Source organism: Melanaphis sacchari, unplaced genomic scaffold, assembly GCF_002803265.2.
Source record: "Melanaphis sacchari strain LSU unplaced genomic scaffold, SCAv2.0 Contig60_pilon_pilon, whole genome shotgun sequence".
In the NCBI taxonomy this organism is placed as follows: Eukaryota; Metazoa; Arthropoda; class Insecta; order Hemiptera; family Aphididae; genus Melanaphis; species Melanaphis sacchari.
This window is the reverse complement of record NW_020271429.1, coordinates 928,892-941,439: the sequence shown is the minus strand read 5'-3', so window position 1 is coordinate 941,439 and position 12,548 is coordinate 928,892. Positions and strand designations below refer to the sequence as shown.

The following is a 12,548-nucleotide window of genomic DNA, read 5'->3' as shown; positions in this document are numbered from 1 at the left end:
CGGTTTCTGACTTGAGAATTTTATTATGTTCTAGATTCACCGAAAATACTTGTACAACTGATAATACTGTTAATACCGAATGCCGAAATCAAAATTTGAAATGACATCAAGCCAAAAATATCGTATGATAGGTATCATGCTATACACAATTAATTATATGGGTATTCGGCATGAATTTCGGCGACTACGTTTCATAGTGCGATATAATATCACGTATTTTTATAAATCATCTATCATCTTCGCACATGTATAAGTGCGTATATGTGCGTCTGTCGCGCCAAACCCAATGACACACAATCGGCGTTTAATAGCTTTTTTAAAATACGCCTTTCCTCGCACACACAGAGAACATATTTTACACGCGCCCGTTTTACGAGAAAAAAAAACGCTTTTCTCCCATTCGTGGGCGCTGGAGGACGACAAGCGGTGGTGAGAGCGACACATATCGCATGTGTGCACAATGCGCTTAATGTGCCGAAAGAAGAGTGATCAAAGTGGTTATTTTCACCGTTGGATTGGCAATAAGTCACGCAATACGTGTACACACATAATACGTATGTAGTATAATAATATACGTGTATATGTACAAGCAAAACGGCGACGACGACAACGACAAAATGTAACCTCTTCCACCGCATCCTTTTTATATACTTTTATTTTTTCGTCAAGATACCATGTTTTTTTTTTTTTTTTGTAATTTTTCATCTCTTTAATATCACCACGCGCCGTCATCGCAATCGTCGCCAAACGATAAATTATCGACTCCAAAGCAAGGTCGCTTGGAATTCGATTAGGTCAACGATGGCTACGCCTCCTCATCATTTTCATCTTTCTACTGCTACTTTTGTCGTCTTACGGTAAGAGTATTTTCGAAAATCACTATTGTCCCGTCACAGATATCCACAAACCTACACCTTTTCCCACATGCCACCAAAAAAAAAAAAAAAAAACAAAAATACCAATATTTTTTAATAACTCAATATTATATATACAGTGAAAACTGTCTAATTTGGAATAGCATGGGACCAATAAAAAATCCCGCTTTAAGCAGTTTTCCACTTTATTGAATAAAACGGAAAAATTCCGAATTATAAAATCGTATCAGTTTTTTACATTAAAAAATTAGTTTATAATATTTAAAATTTTTATTTTTTGAATTAGAGACTAATTATAAACTTAATTTATTAGTTTACTTTATATAACTTATTTTAGATTAATTAAAGATTTATTTTCTTACAAAATTATTAACAATTTATACATATTACATTAGTATGAAGGTTGAGAATTAAATTAAACATTTAGCTTTACCAAAAATCATGCAGAATTTTTGTTTTGCCACTGTTTTTGCTATTTTTCCAATATTATATGTATTTGAATGGACATCACTTAGTATATACAAGCAATTGTTCAGTGTAAAACTGTTGATGCATAACTGTTTCACAGCTATACATTATACATACAAAATAAGTTTGTATTGTAGATACGATAACCAAATAATACAAATTACCTAATTAATATATGTAGTGCAGTTTTGTTTTAATTATTGTAAAACAATGTACCTTCATATTCATATCAACGTAACATGACACGTGTCATTTTTCCAGCTTTTGCAAGGCTTTTACTTGCATTGGACCTACAAAACCATTCTGTTTCCACGTTAAGAAGATTCGTTTTATTTAGGTTCAACGTCTATATAAAACTAGGAACATGCCGGGACAATAGAAAAATTCCGTATTGGATAGTTTTCCGTTTTATTCAGGGTCCACATTACACAGTTTTCACTGTATATATGTGTGTGTGTGTGTATTGTATGTAATCTAGCGTATGGGTGAATTATTATTGTACATAATAATAACTGTATACGATAAGAAAAGTCGGTAACGTCGTATTAAAAATAAATCGTTTCCTATAACAACTACTTTAGTAATTCTTGATTGTATTATTTATTACTGGTAAAAATTAATTGACAAACACATAATAATAATGATCGTCATAGAATTAAATTAATATGGTAGGTATTTATACCATATATTTTAAAATAATACTCTGTTGTGTATAATATACTAAGACTTCAGTACGAGCTTACACACTTTGAACGACTGTTCCCTAATAAATACTTGTTAACAATGAAAACTTAAACTCAAAAACTATAGTCTCATTTACATAAACGTTATTCTGCAAAGATACAATGTAAGTTATTTCTAAGCAAAAAGTTAACAATATTCACGAAAACACAATCAGATTTCATCATGTGAAAAAGCTCATCGTTCGCTATGTTTTGAAAACTAGAACAGCTATAGAACACTACAAGTACTAAGTAGGTAAGTTTGTAATTTGTAGATAATGGTATTGCAAATTGCAATTCACATCACGATAAAATTTAAATGAAGCAACATGAAAAGTTTCCCACGAGCATGTTATTATTTTGACATTCTTCAAATTTATCTTGAAAATACTCGCCACCAAGTTTAGAAAACTTTTGGAACGTTTAAATGTTTCTGCATGATTATGATTGCATCAATTACATTATGAATACAGATGGTTTAAAATAAAAAATATTACGTTTAAAAATTAAAATTTATTATGACTTGGTTTTAAATACGTTATAATAACATGAACATTGCATACACAAAAAAAAGAAAAAACTTTGTTACTCACCAGTGTTGATTTACAAAACAAAAATATTGGGAACAAACATAAATGTATGGACTATTAATTGTTTATTAAAAATGTATAAAATATTATGTTATACTTTTACAAACTAGAAAACATGTTTATGCACTCGTACATTTTAAAATATGCCGCAACATTTTGATTACTTCTTTTTTAAACTTAAATCTATTTAACTCAATGGAATACTTTGAAGAGAAGTTCCAGTCAACTTAAATTCAACTTATATACCTAAGATCAACACCAATTAATCTTGAAATTATTGATGATTTTTCAAATGACAAAACCCCGATATATCTCCATTCAGATTTCAAAATAGTCTTAAACTTAAGCCAATTACACATAAATTTACTGCAAATTACGAATAATGAACGGAAAACCAAAATTAATGGTTCCATAATGGTTCCAAGTTCATTAATTGTACATTCTCACTTAGACCTAGAAACTACACATACTACGGCTTAATAACATACTTTTCCCATATACACAAAATGTTCGCTATTCATATAATCATCTACAACCCTGCAGTTGACTTTCTTGAGTTTCCTATATGAGAATTAAACAACTAGCTTTGAACAATTGATTCCATCCAACTACGACTTATCTTACATCTAAACACGTCACTCTAAGTAATAAAATATTCTTACATAAACGGCGGTCATAATATGGTATTAAACATTAATTGATATCGGCCAAAATTATTAACTTTAACATCAAATTCAAACTGAAATAAGTAATTCAAATATCTTCGTAAAATTTTTGAAGGGCATTTTTAAGTTTCAAAAAATACACTTTATAAATTACACCTCTATTACGATAATTCAAAATTTCACCATACTATAAACTCTTCCACTTCAACTTATTCACCCACATTAATGTCCGTTTTTAGTATTGCAGTTTATCCAGGAAGATGTTTAAGATCGTTTTATAATTCAAATGTAGGGTGGACATTCAAGCAAATAAAATCAACCACTTAAAGGTCATAGTCCACAAATTTTTATCAATAGATATCTTATTCACTCAAAAATCCTTAACACGTAATATAATTCATCACTTGAGCATATATAATGCAAAATAGTTATTTAAATATCATGTAACATTTGCATTCAATATAAAATATATCTAAAAAAAAAAAAAAAAATAATAATAATGTAATTACAAAATATTAACCAACACACCACATTAATATTCTAATATAATACGTAAGGTACTATAATGAACCCGTGAAATAATTAAAACTACAAAAATAAATAAAACTTAATTAATGTTAAGTTTTTTTTATTTAATTTATATTTATTTGTCTAATATTTATATTTGATGAATAATGGTAGTTAGTTTTTTAAATTAGGTTTTAATCTTTTTTGCTAGAATTTGTATAGTATGGTTTATAAAAAGCAACTATTGCTAATAAGTAATTTTGATATTTCAATAGACAATTTTTAATGTTTAACACTTTTCTCGTAAAATTGATCATTTATTTCTCAAACGTATTGAAATTAAGAAATATTGGCCAATTTTTTTCATTAAATTTGTATAAATATATTCAAATAAAATAGTAAAAATAATATAATATTGGTATTATACACTTTCATGCAATACAATATTTTTTTACTTAAAATTTTTCTTATTGTTTCTGTCAAAACTATAACAAAAAATACTTGATACTGTTGAAATCAAACTTTTTTGTTTCAAAATTATGGTGCGAAACAATATCGATGAGACAATTGAGACCACTTCAATTACTAATTCATACAATAAGTAAATATAGTTTGTTTTTTCGTGTACTTAATTGAATATTATCATGAAACTTTTAATAAAAAAAAATCTATAAATAAATTGTGTAAATAATAATAGTATCATATGAATAGATAAGTGTCTATATATTCTCTAGGCTGACTTCTTAATGGGTATATTTTAGACTTTTGTTTTTTATGTAAACTATAAATTTTATAAAAAAAATAATCCTGAATAAAAATAAAATATTATATTAATTAAATAATTTAATAAATTAAATTTATTAAAACCTAATAGTAATGGTTTCAATGTTATCAGCTATAGGCGTTAAATTAAATTATATTTTTTATTTCTATTTCAAATTTAATCTTCAAAAATAAAGTATATCGTATACTTAAACACTTTCATACATCAGGTATCTAGTCTATAAAATAAATTGAAAATGTGACACTTGATTATTCCATTAGATTTCTGAACTTGATAATGAACTCTTGGTATCCTTTGAAATAGAAGAAATAACAGTATGATATTATGCCAATAGCAAGGATTCCACGCAGAGTGAAGTTCAATATTTAATACCGAATACGAATTTGATTGAATAAAAAACACAAACGTACTTTTGAATAGAAGATAGTATAGGTTCATGAACATGAAATATTATTCCATAAAACGGGAGTTTTTTCGTCGTTATAACTTATAAGATGTGAAAAGGCTTTCGGTGAAAATAACGAGAAAATAATTACACCGAACTTTTGCAGAAAATTCGAGACTTTTTTAACGTTAAATCAGAATTGCAAATTGAAAAACTATACTTAAATGATACGCAATAGTTTGCGGAGTAATAATTAATATTGGTGCCTAATAAATTAATAAATTTCTGTTCAGATTCTAAAGTGTATTGAAAAACACCGATAAATTAAAAGCAAGTATAATTATCTAACGAGAGTATAAAATGAGACATAAAAGTATTCCTCTCGTTATTATGCATTCCAAAGGGCTGAATGAGATAATACTGATTAGTGGAATAAACAAATCATAGATTTATAAAAAAAAAAAAAAAACTATCAAATTTTGAGGGGAACTAACTTATAGGTTTAGTAAATAATGTTATCGTTATATATAATAATATGATGTTTCATGGTTATCATATTATGATTTTTTTTTTTTTTTGAGAAAAAATGCGTTGTAATTTCTTATCACATTATTATTCTACAACAAGAAGAAAAATGATATATTTCAACATCATTATAAGATTACATTGTTTATCATATTTTCAATTTTTTTTTTTTATATATATATAATATTTATATTACATGTTTTTTTATCCATAGTATACATACAAAAAGTCTTGAACTTAAATAGTTGTTTGTATTATTTTACTTAATACAATAACTGTAATTTTTAGAAAACATACACGAAAGGAATACGACCTGTCAAAATTATTAGATAATTAGATGGTAATTTTTAATGAAAAATAAAAATTCTTATCCTCGTCAATTATAAAAAATATTACGAACATGCATTACTGTTTAGATTTTAACTATAACTATTGAAGTTAAATCATTAGTTTCAAAAAAAAATTGTTTTATCACTTAGGTAACGAATGACGTGAAAATTTGCACCTATAGTTTGAGTCATAGGATATTTTGAATATTTATATTGATGTATTTAATTTATAATTACATAATACGATCGTGATTATAAAAAAATAATATTTTTTCGTGCGATTTGAGTTTATAGTGACTAATAAGTGTAGTCAACCCATTTATAACATGGGTGACGTGAGTGTGAAAACTCCATTTCCGCACGAATAAGGGGAGGTTAAAAAAAACCTGTATAAAAAGCCTCCTTTATTTTTTTTTGTTTTTAGTCATACGTAAAGCTCTTTTCGTTTTTAAATGGAAAATTTATCACGCATAGCATATATTATACACTTCATTCCCGTTATCCTACCCCACGGGACGCATCGGTATAACCTGTGTTTTTATCTGCAATCCGACTGCCATTAATCTCATCGTCGGTTTCGGAACTCAATTGCGAGGCCATCACTACAGTGATAGTTACGTGTGTATACATACCGTTTTTATGTTTAAAAACAAAACTATGTATATGGTCAGAATTTCAACATAACAAAAATATTTATAAACTAACTACCAGCTCGAAACTGATGATGAATGTTTGGTAGTTGAGGTAAACCTTCAATTGTGTACGTACTTTAGGTTATTATTATTATAACTATAGTTCATTTTATTTTTATCCCTTGACAACAATCACAAAACATGTGATATTGTTTTAAAATGAGATTTTAAAAATAAAACGTGTGCGTATTTATATTTATTATGAACATTTTCAATGGATCGTAATAAACCAGAGTGTTGTTATAAATTATAATGCCAGAAAAATAACATATAATTAATATTATTTGGTTTTGGTTAATGATTCTTATGAAATATAAAAATGTACATTGAACATAAAAATAATTTTAAATAATAACTTCGATAAACTTTTAGTTTTTGCCTTTGATATCATGATATATTAGTTATTTATTTAGAATTTATTTTATAAAAACGTATATAACATTAATTTAGGTTAAAGTTAATACGTACATCATATATATATATATATAGTTAAAAAACTATATTGTGAAATTAATAACACATTTTCTCAATTTAATATTTTTAATACTTGATAGTGATTTATCTTACTTTCTTTTATATATCTTATTTTCTAGACAACTCTAAATTATTTCCATTTCCATTAATTCATATCACTCAGATAGATAAAAAGCTTCCAGTTAATACATTCACATATATATGAAATAAAAGAAGAAATATTAATATTCATAACATAAAAGAAAACATTAAAATTTAATTTTTATTGAACCAATGCAAACTTCTCTATTTATGTCAGCTGGCTTTTACTTAGTTCTGTTCTGATAATAACTCTGTACAGAATCTTTTTAACTCATTTGATAAAAAATATATTATTACTTATTTATACATAATATTTTTTCATTTATGTCAAATATTTCATAAGTAGTTACAAAATATTGAACAAAAAATGAGTAAAACATGGATAATATAAAGTAGTTACAATATTATTTAGTGTGATGAACTCCAGAACTTAAATATTATTAATTATCAATCTATTAATAGACTAAAAATACAAAAATGTAATAAGCACTAAGTTACTAAAAATATAATAAAATTTACTGATTGTTTATTGTACACATTTATTAGTATATGGAGTTTTATAAAAAATTTGGCGTCCACTTACACTCGGTATTTCATGGTTCTAAGTGAATCGTATTATAATATCTACTAAGATAATAATATAGGTGTATAAAATTAAATATTCATCTCTCATTATTCTACAATTCTTTAAATTAAATTAAAATATTTTATCAATCAATATTTAATCTTTATTGTTATTTATCTACAATATTAGTGCAATGAGGCGTTTTGTTTTCACTGATATTTTTATTAATTATATAATTAACAGGAAATACATCTAATTAAGTAAGTAAATTAAGGTTATAATAAATTAAAACTAATCCTTTTACTAACAAATAGTTGATTAACAAAAGACTTGAAAACTTTTAAAACTAATAAATTACTTGAAATAATAGATTCCGAAAATAAAAATTATATTCGATTTTTAAATAAACCTACACACTTTAAAACTTTTCTATTTTTTTCAAATTCAAATTAATCAATTACCTACGTATTTACTATATATGTTTTTGTATAAATTTACAGATTTGATATTTATTTTAATATTTTAGAATTTTATCTTTTTTTTTTAGAAAATACTATTTACAAAGAGCACTCAAAAATTGTCATAAGACTATCTGACAATTGAAAATTAAATCTAGGTGGTACTAAGAAATTTTTTTTTTCTATTTTATCGGTAGTTTCACTAAGCATAAGTACTACCGACAACCGTCCAAAACAGTTGAGACACGGTTTTGATAGACCTCGGCTCAGAATCATTTTCCATGTAAGATGATTTATTGTTTCTTTCAAATTTAATACCACAATACACCACTATCCTACATTGAGATGAGCGGAACAAATGAGTTGCCAATACTATTGATCTATAAACTTTTTTTATGTTCATATGTTTTATATATTTATATACATTATTTGTATTTATTTTGAATTGTTTACAATGCAATTACTATTTTTCATTTATTTAATTTACCTTTTTTACTATAAGCAGCACTAAGTCATCATAGAAAAAACTAGTACAACATCTACCGACTAAAAATATACACAAACAATTTGGTTTTATTACATTTGAATAAAAAATTATTTTTTGACAAATTTTAATACAATAATATTTACGAGTATATTTATAAATAAATATCTTTTTTTAATTATAATGTTTTTAAAATAGACTAGTTTTGACCCACGTTTGTCACGTTGTCCAATGCGGTGAGTCAATTTAGTAAAAACTCTAATATAATAAAAAACAATGATGAATTCGTTTCATTTTATCTGAAATATTTTGCAAGGAAGATTGGAAAATAGGTAGTGGGTAAATGAGGTACTTTTTTACAAGATGTTTGTCACCGTTCATTTACAATAATATTTTTTATTTTATTTCTATTATTTATAAACATTATTAACTCGATTATCGACGTTGTGTTATCATTCTTTGTAAACTCGTTATCGTAGTTGATTTTTAATTTATAGATTGTTTATTTCTGATATTATATTATTTAAATATGAGTACTTTCCAATAATATCGTTTTTGTGCCTGATTTTATTTGTGACCTAGATTCACACCTCGCGACTTAAAATATAAATATGAAAAACTTATTATACAATAAACTACTCAAAACTTATCAATTGCTTAATCTTCCTAATGCCATATTAATTTGGACAATTTAGTCCAATCATTTGTAAGGATTTTAAACCAATATTAATATGCCTGATCATTAATATTAATTTTAAATAAAAATATTAACGAGAATCGTATAGAATAAATACTTGTCTATTTTATTTCGACTGCGTTATTAAAAAAAAAATTCGCGTTATTTAATTTTTGTAATGGACGATAATGTCATATACTCCTCTGTATAATATAGTTACAGAATTTGAATTGTCTTTTATAGTTAAACATATGACAAACAATAATTAATATTATATATTTCACTATTAATATAAAATCAATTTTAATTTTCAAGATATTTTTGTTCTTGCTTACCTGTAGTTACTATACCTGTTATAATAATAAAATTATGTTTGATATTTTACTATTTTTCTGTTACATAAACGTATTATTAATATTATAACAGCCATTAGCTGTAATTTTGATATTCAGTTGTATAACTTATATTACAAAAATTAATAATACAATATATATTTGTTTGGCTCTGACAAGAGCTTTTGAATACATTTTTTTTGGAAATAACATTTTTATTTGTATTTTTAATCTTATGAACAATCACTTAGTGCAATGACGTAAATTAAATTTTAAACATACAATATAATATACACACGCTTACATGAAGTTACAATAAGAAGCACCGTCTAGGGAATTAATTATTGTTTATAATTCAAGTAGGTAGATATTTAGGTCTTTTTCTCCAGATCAAGTCTTCTACGTACTATTCCAAGAAATGATAATGAGTAAAATATATTTGTTTTATTAATGAATTGTTGTACGCATTTCATAATTTAACACGGATAGTTGACTATATATATTTTAACTCTTGGAGGTAAGTAGTTTTCAATCTTTTATTCGCTAAGTTTACGAGGTTAATTGAAAGATGAGTTCATAATTTGAATAGTCAAAAATTAGCATCATTAACTTAATAAATAAATTAATATTAAATATAGTACATTGTTATACCTAAATAATAAGTCGTCGTAATATTATTTGGAGTATATTATAAATTTTCCTCATTATTAGACGTAAATCAGAAATTATTATTATTTTTATTATTTTAAGTTTTTAGACTAATATTTTAAGAATAGCAAAAATATTTAAAAAATATTTTTTTCTCAAAATATTGACACTTTACTGTATTAAATAATATCAACAACATAAAATCCAACTTACGATGTCATTAAATATATACAGTGGCTATCATTATCAACATAAATTATAATTCAAGTTATGCGAATTTTGAACTGTTATGTACATAACAACTGTACATTTTTATAAATTATTTTCATAATTTTAAAAATTTTAGTTAGATTTGTCATAAAAAATTTACAATATTGTTCCGTAGACTTCAATCGACAGATTAAATTATATATTACACGGTTTACGATTATAATTGATATTTTGTCCTGTACAATATGTAATGCTCATAAAATTATGTGTTTATGTACATATACTACAATTTGCATTACATGTATTTTTAGTTTTTATTGTTATTTTAGATTCTAAAAATAACATAAAATGTATTCATACATAAAGAATATTGACTTCATTGTGAAAAAAAACGACTTTTGACCTGACAAAAATTATACTTTAATACTTATTACGAAATAACCATGGGATTCTCTTACCTGTAATGACGATAGTAATTGTGCAGACGACGAACAGCATGTCAGAACACTGGCGGCAGAATCCGTGCCTCAAAACCATGATGGTGATTACTGTGTTTATAAACCGTTGTTTGATTGAATTGGAATTTTAACGAATAAATTGCGAATCGTTAATGTCGTTGTTTAGTTATTTTCCCGTGTATAATCACGTAAAGTTCAAAATATAAACTACGGTATGAGAGCCATTATTTTTCATGGAATAATAAAATGACGTGTCATCGACTGAAATATCTGTGGAAAAAACAAATAAAAATAATTACTAACAATGTTTATCGATACTTTCGACCAGATTTTATTGTAAAATGTAGTAGGAGATACAAAATGTGTAGTTTTTTTTAATATGCGCACTTCACTACTTGAGAAATACGTCATGAAATAAGAAACCAAGAAGTCACCTGAAGATATAAGTAATAAATTTATATAAAAACCTCAAATTAATACCTAGTAAAAATAAAAATCTGTTAGATATTAAAAATATCTATTACAGAGATATTGATTGTTGAAAACCAGAGCACTTGTTATCGATGTTTTTGTTTACTTAAAAATTTTCTCATACCTCTCTGTGTAACGTTATTATTTTTTTTAGTTACATTTTACGATAATTAAATGAAAAATATAAAATACTCGTGAGACTCGTCATCAGTTAAACAACTAAAATGTATTAATTTTTACTCAATATTTTATAAGCTATTTTAGACTATAGTTATTGTAGGTATAACTCACTCACATGATCTAATATCCTCTTATGTTCATAACTCATAAGTCATAAGTTAAACTTGGAAATGAAACAATGTATACACATTGCAGCGTATTGTGATACAAAGCCCTTTCAAGTCTCTAAAATTTAAATTCTATTTAATCAGTAGTTCAAAAAAACCCCTTACAATAAAGCCTGCGTTCAATACCTAATACTAAAATAACAACAATATGTCGTAATCATCTTTAAAATTGAAACATATACAACTACAATAATACATTAAATATGTATATTGTATATTGTATATTGTATATATATACATATATATTTAAATTTATATTAAGTTTTTATAAATAAACGGCATAAATTAATATTATTTTTCATACAACACGAAATTAAATATTTAACTGTGTAATATAAACAAGTGAATTGTGTATTTCGAGTCGAAGTTATCTATGGAGATAGTGGTTGACAATTAAGTACTTTCAGAAAATTATACAGGTAGATGCAAGTGCACACGAATCCACCTCATATAATTATGTCACTGCTTATTACTGCAGGTTTCTCATGCGTACCATTTTCATTCCATTAAAGCATTCATCTAAATGACTACATTGATTTGTGATCCCACAGGAATAAACACTTTTCAGGACACAAAAGAGTAAAATATAATAAACCCCCGTTGTTTTGACATAACATTATATGTACTTATACACAAGAGCTCCTTTTCTGTCATATAAATATGTGTGTGGAATGTAACGATAAAGTTCTCCGAGTCACTTTACACTTACTGTCCTTTGAAAGGTAAGAGACACACCAAAATCATTAGCGCAGCACACTCGAAATTTTATAGTTACGGACTTACGGTAGACCGTATTATTTAA

At 25.5% G+C, this 12,548-nt stretch overlaps 1 protein-coding gene across 2 annotated transcripts in view; it reads right to left on the bottom strand.

The window, feature by feature from the left end:
• Positions 1-12,548, bottom strand: part of LOC112600081 (zwei Ig domain protein zig-8-like) — a 392,986-nt gene that overhangs the window by 370,098 nt on the left and 10,340 nt on the right. For both annotated transcript variants that reach the window (XM_025347238.1, XM_025347239.1), the window contains exon 2: positions 10,929-11,198. In XM_025347238.1, the coding sequence (XP_025203023.1) occupies positions 10,929-11,007 (79 nt within the window). In that variant the 5' untranslated portion in view covers positions 11,008-11,198. The remainder of the gene's footprint in view (positions 1-10,928; positions 11,199-12,548) is intronic.